This window comes from Schistocerca cancellata, chromosome 1 (assembly GCF_023864275.1).
Source record: "Schistocerca cancellata isolate TAMUIC-IGC-003103 chromosome 1, iqSchCanc2.1, whole genome shotgun sequence".
Classification (NCBI taxonomy): Eukaryota; Metazoa; Arthropoda; class Insecta; order Orthoptera; family Acrididae; genus Schistocerca; species Schistocerca cancellata.
The window spans coordinates 819,588,666-819,606,105 of record NC_064626.1 but is presented as its reverse complement, the minus strand read 5'-3'; the positions used below and the strand labels follow the sequence as shown (position 1 = coordinate 819,606,105).

Genomic DNA, 17,440 nt, shown 5'->3' with positions numbered 1-17,440 from the left:
AGGATGGAAATGTGAAATCAGAATTTGTTTGATTTTATGCTCGTGCAGAAATGAGCACCAAACTCGCTTAGTAAAATTTGATGCATTGTCGAATAATATTGCATCGGGAGTTCCAAAGCGAGGGAAGTAGTCATCCCTCAACCTCTTGATTATTGGTGCAGCATCAGTAGACTTCATGACATGTAGACAGACATGTTTTGAAATAAACTGTGAATCGCAACTAGGTATTTCACACCTCTCCTTCCTTGAGGGTATGGCCCAGAAATGTCAGTTGAGGCATTTCCTCCAGGTTACTTGTCAGAATCAGATGCAAGGGAATTTTACTTGGCAGGTTCATTGGTTTAGTCTTGTGACATACAACATGCTCGCAAAAAAAAACGATGCACTCTTCTGTGCAGACTCGGTAAGTAACAGTATGTTGCAATTTTCCATTTACATTTCTCAATCCTACAACAATATCCCCAGGCCATGTATGTACACCTTATCAGGTGATTGTGGTTTGCACGGGTTACACACACACACACACACACACACACACACACCAACGCATTGTCTGTATTTCTCCTGTGGATAAACACATCATTATGCAAGGTGTAATTCTGACTCAGTCTTTGATTTGTCTGAATTACCAAAACCATTTAACTTTTGAACACTTAGGATCTGTATCCTGCAGTGCTTTCATGTTTTTACACATCTGTAAGTAATTTCATCGCTGAACAGTGTCCTTCATAAGCAACACTTTGTAATCTATCACCTGTTCTACAAGTTCATTAAACTCGGGCGAGCCATTGGGTAACATGGATAATTCACCAGCAATAACGTTTTCACTAGCTTTTATATAAACAATTTCAAAATCATATTCTTAAAAGAACAATACCCACCACATTAACCTCTGGTAGTGTAGCCTACAGATTAAAGGAAAACTTAAAGCTTTGTGGTTGCAGAACACTGTAACATGCCAACCACAGATAAAGTAATGAAACTTCTTAAGAGACCAGTCCACGGAGAGGGCCGAGTATGACCTTTCACACACTGTCCACACCCTACTAGCAAACCTGATTGCGGCGGGGCGGGTTAAAAAAATCATTCGTCGTACTGTTCAAAATAAACGTCGTCCTACCTCAGTACGGCTTCTGCTCAACGTCCCTTCACTCTGCAAGCATAGATACTTACTAGAGGGCAAAAAAGCAGTACTGAAGAAAATGCTGCCTGATATCTATCCTGCAAAGTCCGCATAAACTCCAGTAGTATTTCAGTTCCTGCAATCTCACATATATCAAGATTTCTGGTAGTGATATAGCGTATTTTTTCTCACAGTAAATTTTCCAAAAAATTTGTATATAGGCCTTTTTATTGCTTCTAGTACACATGAAAATGAGGTATCAAGTCCGCATTTACCTAACTAACGTATCTATAGTTCTCTGTTCACAGTTCATACAACCAGTTTCACATGCAAAGCAGCCAGAAATTTACTCAAGTCCGACCCGATTGATGGCATGATCTCAGTGTCACAGATCCGCTACTATAAATGAGTTTTACATTTGGGCCTTTTCAGTGGGTTTCTTTAAAAGAACTGCTCACCAAATACCCCATAACTGAATACAGAATACACCACACGGAATTTTCATAAAGGCCAAAAGTTCACACAAGACTAACTTCCCAACAAAATACTCCTGAAACTCCAAACCTTCATCAAACTGTTCATACTACATCAGCATTAGTCACCACACATATTAAACTTGAGGAACTCAATATCATTTTATACATAATGAGAATCATCACATTTAACATGTCCTTCCATGTCCAAATCTGGCGAGCGACTCTCCCGATACTGCCTCACTCACAGCATATCTCACTAGCTGTGCGCGGGAACTACTTAATTCTCCAGAATGATTCCAGAATGAGAATCTGCCAGGAAGTTTCATACTTAATTCTCGTTGGCTGATCAGTCTGACGGACTAATCAGAATGATCCTTGGAGATCGTTCTCATGGCAAAACTCGCCTAAGCCAATCACTGTTCAGAAAGTAATTTATGTCATCCCAAAGTGCCAATACTAACACAATGTTTAATAAAACAAAAAGAAATAAAATGAATCTTGAAAATAATTTCGAAAACAATTGCACATTAAACTAATATTCTGGCTGCCTTTTTACAAAAACTATCACCCCTAGACATGTGTCATCAGCAGTGTGGGTAAATTACATCTTTCCCACATTCCAATTACATAATGTTGTACATAATGTAATATTGAATTTTTTTATATGTCCCACATACACACTCTCACTCATTTTCATTTATTCACACAACAACATAATAAACAGATGCTAATTTTTTCTGAATTTTTATACTTCGAAATGAAGAATAATTAAAGTTTTGAAAATAAGAATTCAAACTAATTGATTTGATATATTGAGAACTCCCCCCCCCCCATGAGCCATGGACCTTGCCGTTGGTGGGGAGGCTTGCGTGCCTCAGCGATACAGATGACCGTACCGTAGGTGCAACCACAACGGAGGGGTATCTGTTGAGAGGCCAGACAAACATGTGGTTCCTGAAGAGGGGCAGCAGCCTTTTCAGTAGTTGCAGGGGCAACAGTCTGGTTGATTGACTGATCTGGCCTTGTAACACTAACCATAATGGCCTTGCTGTGCTGGTACTGCGAACGGCTGAAAGCAAGGGGAAACTACAGCTGTAATTTTTCCCGAGGACATGCAGCTCTACTGTATGATTAAATGATGATGGCGTCCTCTTGGGTAAAATATTCCGGAGGTAAAATAGTCCCCCATTTGGATCTCCAGGCGGGGACTACTCGAGAGGACGTCGTTATCAGGAGAAAGAAAACTGGCGTTCTACGGATCGGAGCGTGGAATGTCAGATCACTTAATCGGGCAGGTAGGTTAGAAAATTTAAAAAGGGAGATGGATAGGTTAAAGTTAGATATAGTGGGAATTAGTGAAGTTCGGTGGCAGGAGGAACAAGACTTTTGGTCAGGTGATTACAGGGTTATAAATACAAAATCAAATAGGGGTAATGCAGGAGTAGGTTTAATAATGAATATAAAAATAGGAGTGCGGGTTAGCTACTACAAACAGCATAGTGAACGCATTATTGTGGCCAAGATAGACACAAAGCCCATGCCTACTACAGTGGTACAAGTTTATATGCCAACTAGCTCTGCAGATGATGAAGAAATAGATGAAATGTATGACGAGATAAAAGAAATTATTCAGGTAGTGAAGGGAGACGAAAATTTAATAGTGATGGGTGACTGGAATTCGTCAGTAGGAAAAGGGAGAGAAGGAAACATAGTAGGTGAATATGGATTGGGGGGAAGGAATGAAAGAGGAAGCCGCCTTGTAGAATTTTGCACAGAGCATAACTTAATCATAGCTAACACTTGGTTCAAAAATCATGAAAGGAGGCTGTATACATGGAAGAAGCCTGGAGATACTGACAGGTTTCAGATAGATTATATAATGGTAAGACAGAGATTTAGGAACCAGGTTTTAGATTGTAAGACATTTCCTGGGGCAGATGTAGATTCTGACCACAAGCTATTGGTTATGAACTGCAGATTGAAACTGAAGAAACTGCAAAAAGGTGGGAATTTAAGGAGATGGGACTTGGATAAACTGAAAGAACCAGAGGTTGTAGAGAGTTTCAGGGAGAGCATTAGGGAACAATTGACAGGAATGGGGGAAAGAAATACAGTAGAAGAAGAATGGGTAGCTCTGAGGGATGGAGTGGTGAAGGCAGCAGACGATCAAGTAGGTAAAAAGACGCGGGTTAATAGAAATCCTTGGGTAACAGAAGAAATATTGAATTTAATTGATGAAAGGAGAAAATATAAAAATGCAGTAAATGAAGCAGGCAAAAAGGAATACAAATGTCTCAAAAATGAAATCGACAGGAAATGCAAAATGGCTAAGCAGGGATGGCTAGAGGACAAATGTAAGGATGTAGAGGCTTGTCTCACTAGGGGTAAGATAGATACTGCCTACAGGAAAATTAAAGAGACCTTTGGAGAGAAGAGAACCACTTGTATGAATATCAAGAGCTCAGATGGCAACCCAGTTCTAAGCAAAGAAGGGAAAGCAGAAAGGTGGAAGGAGTATATAGAGGGTTTATACAAGGGCGATGTACTTGAGGATAATATTATGGAAATGGAACAGGATGTAGATGAAGATGAAATGGGAGATAAGATACTGCGTGAAGAGTTTGACAGAGCACTGAAAGACCTGAGTCAAAACAAGGCCCCGGGAGTAGACAACATTATATTAGAACTACTGATGGCCTCAGGAGAGCCAGTCATGACAAAACTCTACCATCTGGTGAGCACGATGTATGAGACAGGCGAAATACCCTCAGACTTTAAGAAGAATATAATAATTCCAATCCCAAAGAAAGCAGGTGTTGACAGATGTGAAAGTTACCGAACTATCAGTTTAATAAGTCACAGCTGCAAAATACTAACGCGAATTCTTTACAGACGAATGGAAAAACTGGTAGAAGCCGACCTCGGGGAAGATCAGTTTGGATTCCGTAGAAATGTTGGAACACGTGAGGCAATACTGACCCTACGGCGTATCTTAGAAGCTAGATTAAGGAAAGGCAAACCTACGTTTCTAGCATTTGTAGACTTAGAGAAAGCTTTTGACAATGTTGACTGGAATACTCTATTTCAAATTCTGAAGGTGGCTGGGGTAAAATACAGGGAGCGAAAGGCTATTTACAATTTGTACACAAACCAGATGGCAGTTATAAGAGTCGAGGGGCATGAAAGGGAAGCAGTGGTTGGGAAAGGAGTGAGACAGGGTTGTAGCCCCTCCCCGATGTTATTCAATCTGTATATTGAGCAAGCAGTAAAGGAAACAAAAGAAAAATTCGGAGTAGGTATTAAAATTCATGGAGAAGAAGTAAAAACTTTGAGGTTCGCCGATGACATTGTAATTCTGTCAGAGACAGCAAAGGACTTGCAAGAGCAGTTGAACGAAATGGACAGTGTCTTGAAAGGAGGATATAAGATGAACATCAACGAAAGCAAAACGAGGGTAATGGAATGTAGTCAAATTAAGTCGGGTGATGCTGAGGGAATTAGATTAGGAAATGAGACACTTAAAGTAGTAAAGGAGTTTTGCTATTTGGGGAGTAAAATAACCTATGATGGCCGAAGTAGAGAGGATATAAAATGTAGACTGGCAATGGCAAGGAAAGCGTTTCTCAAGAAGAGAAATTTGTTAACATCGAATATAGATTTAGGTGTCAGGAAGTCGTTTCTGAAAGTATTTGTATGGAGTGTAGCCATGTATGGAAGTGAGACATGGACGATAACTAGTTTGGACAAGAAGAGAATAGAAGCTTTCGAAATGTGGTGCTACAGAAGAATGCTGAAAATGAGGTGGGTAGATCACGTAACTAATGAGGAGGTATTGAATAGGATTGGGAAGAAGAGAAGTTTGTGGCACAACTTAACTAGAAGAAGGGATCGGTTGGTAGGACATGTTCTGAGGCATCGAGGGATCACAAATTTAGCATTGGAGGGCAGCGTGGAGGGTAAAAATCGTAGAGGGAGACCAAGAGATCAATACACTAAGCAGATTCAGAAGGATGTAGGTTGCAGTAGGTACTGGGAGATGAAGAAGCTTGCACAGGATAGAGTAGCATGGAGAGCTGCATCAAACCAGTCTCAGGACTGAAGACCACAACAACAACAACATTGAGAACTCTGTGAATGATTTCAAATGGTAACAAAAGACAAACTGTAATCATTTCTAACTGAATTTTTCACCCTGAGTGTCGGTTTGGTGGGTTTTAGGTAATTTTCTGAATCACCGAAACTATTATATGTACTGCTTTGTAATTTGGAGATCTTCTTCTGAATAACAAAAATTAGTATACCAAGTTTGAAAATAATATGTTAATATTTAATATGTTTTATTTAGATTCGTAGGGGGTATGAATATAAGGTTGTTCTAAGTGACACAGAAGCCCATTCTCATGCTAGCTAGTAGTGACAGATGTGCTATAAGTCATGGCTAAGACACAAGTTTGCAGCCCCCTGTATGTTCACCAGGCTCCACATCTAGGTATCTTACTGCAATAAATTTTATCCCGTAATAACTTGCAACATCACATGATGACATGGACTTCCATTTAGCCATAAACCTCAACTGTCTGAAATAAATAAGATCCAAGTCCTGAGTATGACTCATTTAAGACGAAACAAAAAATCCTTTCCCATATCGGGATGGTGCAAGATCTCAGCATGGCCTGGCACAACTTTAGTTTTGTCAAAAGCTTCCGGGCACTGGGGGATCAGGACCAGGGAGAACTTTTGTTTAACAAAGACAGTAATTCTTGGTTGCTTTAGAGTTGATTCTGTATGATCCACCTAAAGAATGATGTCGTGCCCAGGAACATTTTCGGCTGTTTCTGTGACATTAGCGGTGGACATTTGGCTGTATCTTGTCTGGCTCAGGTTCTACACCTGCCATAGATATGACATGTCCTAAAAACTTGATCTGTTGTTTGCCGAATTTCGATTTCTCTAAGTTCGCAGTCACTCCTGACTCTGAGAACTGTTGCAAAACTTGCCTTAACAGCTTTATGTGCTCCTCCCAGGAAGCTGTGGCTATTAACAAGCCGTCCACTAAACGGTAACTCAGTCTAACAAACCCGACCCGAGAATTGTGTCGAGGGCCGTAATAAATATGCCAGATCTGACATTTAGACCAAATGGTAGCACCTTAAATTGTACAGCCATCCAGTGAAGACAAAAGAAGTATATTTCCTAGATTCCTCTGTCAAGGGGATCTACCAGAACGATGATCAGAGATTGAGTGTCAGTAGGAAGTTCATACCTGAAAACTTTTGCAATGACTCTTTCAGAACTTCCAGACTGGTTCATATGAACACAATGATTTTCTTTATGTTACATGCATCGAGAACTAAGTGTACCCCACCTCCTGGCTTCACTGTGATGAACAACAGATTGCAGTAGGCAGAGAATGAGGTCTCAGTAATATCTCACGTGAGCATCTTGTGTAATTCTTGTGTCACCTCCTCCCTCCTGGCCCATGGGGTGGCATAGGTTTGATTACAATAAGTTTGGTGGGGAGCAACATTCATGTGATAGATGTATCCTTTCACAATACCAGGATTCTTAGAAAAAACATATACATATGTCATCAATAAGTGCATAAGTTTGTTCTTTTGCTTTATGTCAAGTCATTCAGATTCCTGAGCCTTGGTGCAAATTACGTTTACATCGGGTAGATTATGATTTACATTGACTGACACTGGTTCTGTTTCAGTGTTGGTAAAATGAATGTCTTTCCTCAGTACATTTATATCAATTAATATGATTGACAGGTCCTGGCATAATTTTCCCTGGCGGTCCTTGTCAATTTCACCTCCTTCTCATTAACAAATAGGGTGCATGTTCCACATTGGAAGTTGACACACATTCCTCCATTTTGTGAACTCCATTGCCACCAAAAAAGATAAATTCAGACTCTTAACCACTAGGAACGTGCACTCAACAGCTCTGCTCGCAAATTCTATTAAAACCAATACTTGCTTTTCTGCTCTTCACAGTTCCGACTCAACACAATTCTTTACCAGCAGTTTCGGAACCTTAGTTCTTTCCAAAATTCTTTTTAAGAAATGAATGGCCATCACACTCATATTAGCTCTGGTGTCAATCACTATGGTGACTGGAATACCTCTGACTACACCACTCAGTGCCGCTTGTACCTGATCTACCCAGACTTCCCTACATGGCATAATATTAGTACATAGTTCATCACAGATATCTTGATTATCATTATAACGAAGCATGCTCGTCAGATTACAAGAACTGTCATCCCCATTAATACCCGTGACTACAATCAGAGTGCGATGAGACTACATTTAGTTTGACGCATTGTTTGTTTGTCGAGGCCTCTCATCCATGCACTCCAAAATCTGTAGTGTCCCATTTTGCAAGGTTTGTGACCGTCCTTTCAGTGGTCTCGACTCGGAAGCAAGTTGATTCCAGCCATGGTTTCCATTTAGTGGAATATTATTCTGTGAATAGTTTGGTCTCCACAGGATACCATTCTTCTGCCAGATGACCACTGCTCTGCGTGTGGTCTGTTCCTGCCATTCTGATAACCAGCGTGGAACCTATTATTTAGGTTTCTATGCTGGAATTTGGTGCCATTATGCACCTCCTGATTTCTCTTTACACTGTTGTGACAGCGTCGTACCGGCCGTTGTTATGGGTGCAGGAATGCACTGTTGGTGTACCACTGTCAGTTTGTGTGTCGCATGTTGTCATAGATTAAATCTAATTCATTGATGATAGACTGAAAACCCTCGGTGTTATCTTCTGGTGCATGATTTAACTTTTCAAATATGTCCACTGGTAATTTGCATTGTAGTATCCCGACCACATCATTGGGTGTGATGGGATTATCCCAATATCATGTCTTATTAATGTACTGTTCAAAATATTTTTGAACGCTCCGTGCTTAAGACGGTAAATTTCAGAACTGAAAACTTTCTATTGTAGGCAGGCTTGTAAGTGCAGTGACCAATACTTGGCCGAGAACACTTGCTCAAACTAATCATATATAGGATATTGTTTGGCAGCAGCTGTGGCCCACGGTGTGGATTCACCTTGCATATAAGCTACCTCGAGTTGTATTTTCTAGCGATCTGTCTGTGATGTAGGTAACACCTTCTAAAATGTCCTATAAACACAGTGGAGTGTGGGAATTTCTTTTCAGGAAAAAAATCTGAAATTGGTCATGTTTCAGTAACACTTCTTCCAGAAACACCACAGTTAAAGTAGTTGCCACCCACACAGGTTCCAGTGGGGAATTTATGCACAGACTGCAGGGTCCAGTATGTTGCAGTGATGTTACGTCATTTTTCTCTTGCCCACATCAAATTATGATGCAAAAACGGCAGTGGAGATGTTGCCACATGCAGTGACTCTTGTATATGTCGGATTTCCCCTTTAGTCATCAACTTCTTGCCACTACCTAGGCAACTTGTTTGTTAAAAATATTTTGTGTCTGACGGAATTCATTGTGAAGAGATTCGTCTGATGTTCCCAGTTCAGACAATACTTCCATTGCATTGTGGCATGTATTTCTTTCTCTACTTTCTGATATATGTCCGTATTACATCTGGATATCCATTCATCAAAAACTTTAATTTTTCACCTTGAGCAGTGAGATTTTCCTCCACTTGTGATCTTGCTCAAATCTTGTCAAATTTGACATTTTTGTTTGCATTTGTTGTCTGTGTATCTTTCAACTCTTTTACATCTTGAGACAACCTTTCAACTTGATCAGAAATCTCATGGTATGCCTCTGTGAGACTTGTGCTCGCAGTTCTGATCTGCATGAGATTCACATTTAATTGACTGTTCAAGTTTGTCACCACAGTATCAAATTTCTTGTGCATATTTTTGGACAAGTCTTGAAATTTCGAATCTAATTCAGTGCTTTGCTCACTAAATTTTAAATTTAATTCATTACTTAAGTATTTTGACACTTTACCAAAATGTTACATTACATATCGAAATGTTCATCAGTATCAGTTTGCAAGACCGAATATCCAAACCTGAAAAGAAAGTAAATGACCACACATTCAGCACTGCACCAAGAACACCATGAAGCTTATATTGCCCGTGAGAAGTAACCACAAAAAGTATGTAATATCACAAGTGTGAAACGCCATGAAGTAAAGTTGTGGTGATGGACAGGAAGTAGAATCCAATACCTAAGTTAATTGTTAACTTAACACAATCTGATGTCAGATTATAAATATGTTCACCAACAACATGGTATTGAAATCGGAAACAGTGACACAATTGATTTTTGCCTGGAAGAGTTCAAACCTGGTACCTTTTGCTATTGTCTTACTGCCACAAATAGAATTGAAATATGTATTGTTTCTTTACCAGTAGTGAGATGCACACATGTTCGGCTAGAGGTATCGCAACGAATAGTTTTGTGCCCACATGAACAGGTGTCAACTATTGAATACCCTTTAACTAGTAGTTAGAATCGCGCCATGTGTAGGGACCTGGAGGAGTTTGGCATCATGAAGAAACCCCAAAATGATGAGGTAGTATCATCTTGAAGGGTTCAAATCTAGAGAAAAATTGGAATCGGAGCTTGAATCCCAATCTAGTGCCAGTCCTGCGCTCTTTACTTGACATTACTGGAGGTATATAAGTTAGATTTGTGGCTGTTAAAAACGGGTACCCCCAGCAGGAATCACACCCACACCTTAGCCATTACAAGCTAGTCTCAGTCCAACCAACCTCTGAATTTCACATAAAGTTTTCATCATAATGGGGTACACACCACGCAGTATTAGAAGTGACCTCTCAGACAGGAAATCACGAATCCAGTCACACAACTGAGACAATAGTCCATAGGAAAGCAATGCAGCTGGAAGTTGCTTATGAGGAATGATATAAAAAACATTTTTGGACCTCTGTGAATACAGAATCAATTTGAGAGCCCCTGTGCGCAGTATGTCGTGCAAAAAAACTGTCAGCTATATGGGAATTTAGACTTTCTTAGTGAATCTCAATGATCAAGTCTTCTCAGTTTATTAGCCAAGTCATGGCATCGAGTCTTCTCGGGTCATCAGCTGAGTCAAGGCGTCGTCCTGTGGTAACGTTTCAACAAGCTTCCTATTTGTCATCTATAGGTGAAGTGTTGAGTTCATGTCCTGTCAAGTTCTTTATAGCCACTGGACCACAGGCTCCTCTGGTCATGAACTCGTTTTTCCACAGCCTCTTCTAAGATTGACTCCCAGAACCCGTTCACCCTGCACAGCAGCTTTGTTTGTTCAAAATCAAACATATGATTTTCCTTGAGACAGTGTTCTGCCACTGCAGATTTCTCTGTTTGGCCAAGGTGAATGCTCCTTATGTGAGTGGGTAGCACTGCGATATGCATCGCTGGGTCTGGCCAACATACTGTTTGCGACATGTGCAGCTGATGCTGTAGACTCCCGGTGCCTGTATTCCTAGGTTAGCCTTCACTGAGCGTAGCATATTCTTGATTTGGCCAATGAGCGAAAGATAGTTTTAATGTTGCTCTTTTCTAATATGCATCTTATCTGCAACTCACAATAACCATTCTTGCAAAAGGTCTTTCTCAAGTGCTGCATTTTGGCAGGTAGACTCTCATTGTCGCATATCTCTCGTCTTATGCACACCAAGATGGTGAGCACGGATTTGCTTTGTTGTGGATTGTTGCAACTGCTGACTTTAAAATACAGGTCAGTGTGTGTCTTCTTCCTGTACACAGAATGGCCTAGGGTGCCGTAAGTCTTCTTCTTTATTATGATGAGGAAAGGCAGACATCTGTTTTCTTCCACCTCCATGGTGAATTTAATATTGCCATGTATGCTGTTGAGGTTGTTAAGAAATTCTTGTAGATTTTCTTCACCATGTGGCCAAATCATGAACGTGTCATCCATGTAGCCATAGAACACCCTCAGTTTGCAGTTTTGCTTTGTTTATCATTGTCATTGCTATGCTTTGTATCAGCACCACTAGCTTTGTAGCATTGCTGTGAGGCACTTGTCAACTAAGCAGTGCAACTACGCTCCTTAGCCTCATGCTGTGTTCTCCATTGTATACCTGCAATCCCACCCTCTGTTGCAATTAGCAGCCAATATTGTGGCTGCTCAGTAGACAATACACGGGGCATCGAATGGCATAAACATCATTGGTGTTTTGTGAACTCGCACTCGTGGGGTTCCTTGTGAGATTGATTTTTGGATTGTGACTCCACTGTATCCAAATGCAGTACTTGATCAATCATAATTGTTCAGGTTCAGTAGCCTCTGTGATGCGCTGAGAATCACTGGTAAAAGCTTGCAGTGCTTGCAAATAAGAATGATCAGTTTGAAGACAAGAAACTTCTGATGTGTCGAAATCCAGATTGTTTCCCCATAGGTAAGTGAAACAGAGCTTCTGAATTACACGCTGTGGCATAGGGCGATAAAGAATTTCATATTAATAACTGGAAAGTACTAGGTAACTAATGTTGCAACTTTTGTGATCTGTCACAAGAAAAAATTTTCTATCGTACAAATATTGATGAAATTTTGTGACATCATAAATTATGGCTAAAGCTTCCTTTTACAGCTGACTGTGGTTGACTGTGACCTTGTTAAGTGTCTTAGATGCAAATGCTACAGGAAATTCTGTGTTGCCAACCTTGTGAGATAAAGCTGCCCTGTTCCACATGAAGAGTTTTCAACTGCAAGAACCACTGGTTTTGTGGATCAAAATGCATAAACAAGAACAAACCAGTAATGCATGTTCCGATTTCTGAAAAGATATTTTGCATTATCCAGTCAATTCAAAAGGAGCATTTTTATACCATAGGTGATGCAAAGAGTGGCTACTTGTGCTCGATTTGAAATGACTTTGATGTAGTATTTCTCTTTTCCGAGAACAGTTTGGAGTTCTCGTACATTTGTAAGATAAGATAATATCCGTATGGCCTCTAAATGCTTGATTGAGGAACAAGCATCGTGGGTGTCAATAACATGTCCCAAGCATTCAATTTCAGTTTTAAAATCGAACATTTCGGTAAATTACATTTGAGCTGTGTGTCTGCTCAAATTTTAAAAAGACTCCAAATTTTTGAGATGCTGTTCCGGTGTTTGCTTGGATACAATATCATCATCTAAACAATTTGAACAGGACGGAACTTTTGATGTCACATGGTCAAGAAAGCATTGAAATATTGCAGCAGTGAGCGACTTCCTAAGTGAAGGCATGTTAGTCACCATAACTTTTTTTGTTTCCTCATTCAGGGGAAGTTGAAGATGAGTCTTTGGCAAAAAAACTTTTGAAAGGAGTCGTCCACCTGCTAGGCAATCTGTAGATTCATCAATTCATGTAAATGACGAAGAATCAGTCACTATTTGAGTGTTAACAGTGGCTTTAAAGTCAGCAAAAAGTCTGATCTTCAGGTTCGCTTTTTTGTGATCACAATGGGAGATACCCACTAACTTGCAAAAACTGGTTACAAAATGTCGATTTGTTCTAAATTGTTGAGTTCAGAAGCAACTTCGTCGTAAACAGTGTAGGGTACCTGGTGAAGGCTTTAAAACTTAGGTTTCGCATTGCCTTGGAGTGTAATACACACATGAAAATTCTTTGCATGACCCAGTGCGCCATCAAACAAATGTCTGTACGTACCGTTGAACACACACACATATATATAAAAAGGTAATATTCTGACTGACTCACTCACTCATCATCGCCCAGCCCAAAATTCTAAGGATGCAAAAATGAAATTTGGAGAAAGTGTGGATCTTGTACTGTAGGCATCATTTGAGAAGGAAATTTTTGAAATTCCAATTCGAAGGGGGTGAAGTAGGGGGATGGAGGTGTTTTTTAGTTTGTCTGTTTAGACAAATTAAGCCTGTGGGGGTGAAAAGATCTTATGAAAGCATTTCGTTGTGAAAGCATTTTTAAAGCTAAATCTTTGAAAATTGATATTTGGCTTCTCGTTTGGAGATGGAAAAAATACTTGTTTCACCGTTTTTGGAAACTCAACCCTTAAGAGGGTGAAATAGGGTCAGACTGGTTCACTGACTCATCATTGCCCAACCCAAACCACTTGAGGATAGAAACGTGAAGTTTGTAGAGTGTGTGAATCTTATTCAGTAGGAATCATTTAGGAAGAGATTGTCCGAAACTCTACTCCTAAGGAGGTTAAATTGGGTATGAAAGGCTTTTTGAAAGTATGTTGCTCTTAAGGGAATTTTGAAGCTAGCACTACGAAAACTGCTATTTGGTTTCTCAGTCAGAAAGTAAAAGTTTTCCATGGTTGTCTCTGATTTTTTTATTTTTTGCAGGAGGAGAATGAATTTTTTTGTAAACATACTTGGAACATTTAGCTATACATTGAGCCTACTCAATGTTGCCTCCATCAGCTATGACATATCTGGCCCAACATTCTTTCCATGATGTAAATGCACTTTGATAAAATTCTGGGGATTGACTTTTACACCATCATTTGACCCAGCAAATAAGGTCTTTCTCACTATCAAATGTTTTATCGCACAGGTGGGCCTTCAGACAACCAAAGAGGTAAAGATTAGACGGAGCCAAGTCTGGACAGTAGGAAGGATGAGGAACAATTTTCCTGATTTTCTCTTGCGTCATAAGGGCTGTATCGGGTTTGGCATTGTCATGGTGTAGTCTGATGAACTGACCCTGATGCTGTGGTCTGTGGTCTGTGGGTCTTGATGGCACATCACAGCTTATTCAGTGACAAACAGTAACGGTCCCAGCAAATTGTGGAGCCAGGTTCCAAAAAGTCAATGAAAATGACATCACACTGATCCCAGAAGAAGGAGGCCATCACCTTTCGGCCTGCGGTTCGTGAAAGTCTTGGTTGCTTCTTCCAAGGGGAACCCAGATGATGCCACTCCATGGATTGGGTTTTGCTCTCAGGTTCGGACAAAAACAACCATGTTTCATCCTGGGTAATAATGCCATCAAAACACTGTTTCCACTCTTCAGTAAAGGTCTTCGTGAGACTCTCGCACACATTATTCCTCATCTTTTTCATTTCTCTTGTCAATGATTAAGGCACCCAACGTGCACAAATTTTTCTGTACCCTAGTTACTGTACCAGTGATACCACACTACCCAATGACAAACAAGTCAATTTCAGTAAGCTGCCGTGTCATCACACATCTGTCATTTTGGATGATTTTATCAATGGTCTCCTTATTCACATCACTCACTGCCGTTGATGGTCTACTGCATCGTGGATTGTCCAGTAGAGAGAAATAACCTTCTTTAAACCTCTGCAACCACTGCTGGATACTGCTGTGATCCACTGTGTCCTCCCCATAAACAGGGCGCAACTTCCTGTGAATCAGTGTGGCAGAGTCATCGCCGGTTTTGAAGTGGAACTCCATCACCGGCCATTGTTGCAACCTGACATCTACTTCATGGTCCATTATGGCTCACCTGTAAATAAAAGAAAATACTTGTGTATGCCAACTTATAGCTAAATGTTCCAAGTATGTTCACAAAAAATTTCATTCTCCTGCTGCAAAAAATAAAAAAAAATTAGAGACGACTGTGCAGAACTTTTTGAACACCCTTTGTATCTAAAATATTACTTATAATTTTTTTGAAGGTTCTTTTCGTTGGAGTAGCAGTTTGTCCGAAAGTTAAGTTCTATAGTTCAGTCTTTAATTCCATCACATTACCCATAAGATATTAAATTTTTTCTGACAGGGTGCTAAATACATGTGCACCCATGTATAAGACTCCCATTTTTACTCACATTAAAAAAAAAAAAAAACTCCTTGAAGCCATTGTAAAAGTTGTTTATGGTCGTAGCATTATTTTCACACTTTCCACTATTTTTTGAGAAAGGTCTGGCAGAAACATGTTCAGTACTTTCTACTTCTTGTGTTTCATTGTTAGAGCTGTACCTAGTGCAGTTCTGTGAAAAATACTCAAGTGTATGCACTGAATCATGTCAAAATTTAATGGTAATTCATTGGCTTTGAATAATCTGTTGAATTTGTCAAATATTTCATTAACTGCCTTTTCAGCTATGTGACCAGTACTGCTTTCATTCTTGTACTCGTATCATTTGAAAAAAATTACATTTTCTGGCCACACACTTCAAATGCTACTTATTGCTGTGTGATCCACATAGGACTGAAACACACTTTTTTCTGTAAGGCATACAAGATACAAAAACATTGTCTTGCTGTGCATACTGTTCCATAACAGTTTAATCTTTTCATAGGGATATCAAAAGCCTTGATGAGGTCACAAAATAATCACAATGGAAATAATTGCTGATTTATTGATTTTTGTTTGTAAACTGTCAAGATAAATAGAGCCTGTGGAGCTGACAGTTCTCTGTGAAATCCAAACTATTTTAGTGGTTGTGTTCATCTGTCCTGTGTGTTTACATTGAGTTGCGCATGACCTTTTCCCCCTTTCTTTCTCTCTTTCTTTTTGCTTTACAACAAAAGAAGAAAGAAAGAAAACTGGCAACAATGAGATAATTATTCTGTACCACTGTTTTGTATCATTTCTCATCTTTGCTTGCATGCTTTGCCAATTCTCATTTTGAACATTCTTATTTCAGGTTTTATGTCGACGGTTGGTGTCGGAAAAGACAAAACTGTGTTGATTTTCCCATTGACAAACTTGATATGGAACAGTATCTTAATGAATCAAGTTACAACCATTCACACGTGACTTTCAGTTTGTATGGTGTCTCAAATCATTATGGAAGTATGGAAGGTGGCCATTATACAGCATATTGTAAAAATGATGTAAAAAATAAGTGGTATAAATTTGATGACCACGAAGTAAATGTTATGTCACAATCATCTGTGAAAACTGGTGCTGCATACATTTTGTTTTATGCATCTTTGCACAGTACAATAAGCTGAACTGATATGTGGCAGAACATATTTATATGGTTGCTAACGTTTTACAGAAGTATATTAGTAACTTCTGTTCATTTAAAAACTTATATTTGCACATAATGTACAAAATTTTCAATAACATTGGTTATTGGGATTTTTAAATATATGTACAAAATGCTTTTTAAATGTGTAGCAAATATGGATTGTGATGCATTTGATATGGATGAAAACTTGAGAGAATCAACACCAAAGATTATGGCTGAAGTTGTCGAAGATGCATTGAAGATGCTTCATGTACCATCACAATGAATACTGTGTATTTTTAAAATATGGGCCTGGTATGTAAAATGGCTTAAAATTTGGTAAGGCTGAAATCAATTGTATGATAATCTACTGTATATGTTTTCTTTTATTATTTGTGCTATGTATATTATGAAATTATAACATGTATATAGCATTTCCAACAAAGTGCCAGAATGTACAGTAATGTTGTTGTAATAATGCTTGTACTCATAAGTTAAGTAATGCGTATGAATGTTGATCCTCATTTTCACTGTAAGCCCACCTTTATTATGGTTTGTTAAATGTGGGATCCACGTTACATTATAAGCATGTATCATGCTGTATGTTGGAGTCAACAGGAGGCCTGCAATGTCAGATGAATGGCTGTGATTATCATTCATAAGAGAGCTGTATGTAATAAAATATCTACAAAAAATTTACATTTTAAGCAGTTCACTCATATACTTTTCATAAACTTCCTTTTGTCCGATTATGATTATGAATTCACATTTTAACTGATAAGATGCTATGGTATGAATCTTGTGAATATATATTTGGAAGGATAGTGATACAGTTCGCACCTGTTCACAGATATAAAAATCTTTCGTGACTTCCTTACAGTGCTGTATATGTATCGAGAGAGTTCCAGTTACACACTATAAGGTCTTCTACAGGTGACCATACTGTCCATAAATAAAAATAAATGT

General features: G+C 39.2%; 1 protein-coding gene across 1 annotated transcript in view; it reads left to right on the top strand.

The window, feature by feature from the left end:
* The window catches only part of LOC126188311 (ubiquitin carboxyl-terminal hydrolase 8), a 234,883-nt gene extending 217,710 nt beyond the window's left edge, over positions 1-17,173 (top strand). The window contains exon 16 of the mRNA XM_049929908.1: positions 16,166-17,173. Coding sequence (XP_049785865.1) covers positions 16,166-16,475 — 310 coding nt within the window. The 3' untranslated portion in view covers positions 16,476-17,173. The remainder of the gene's footprint in view (positions 1-16,165) is intronic.
* Positions 17,174-17,440: the final 267 nt, after the last annotated feature.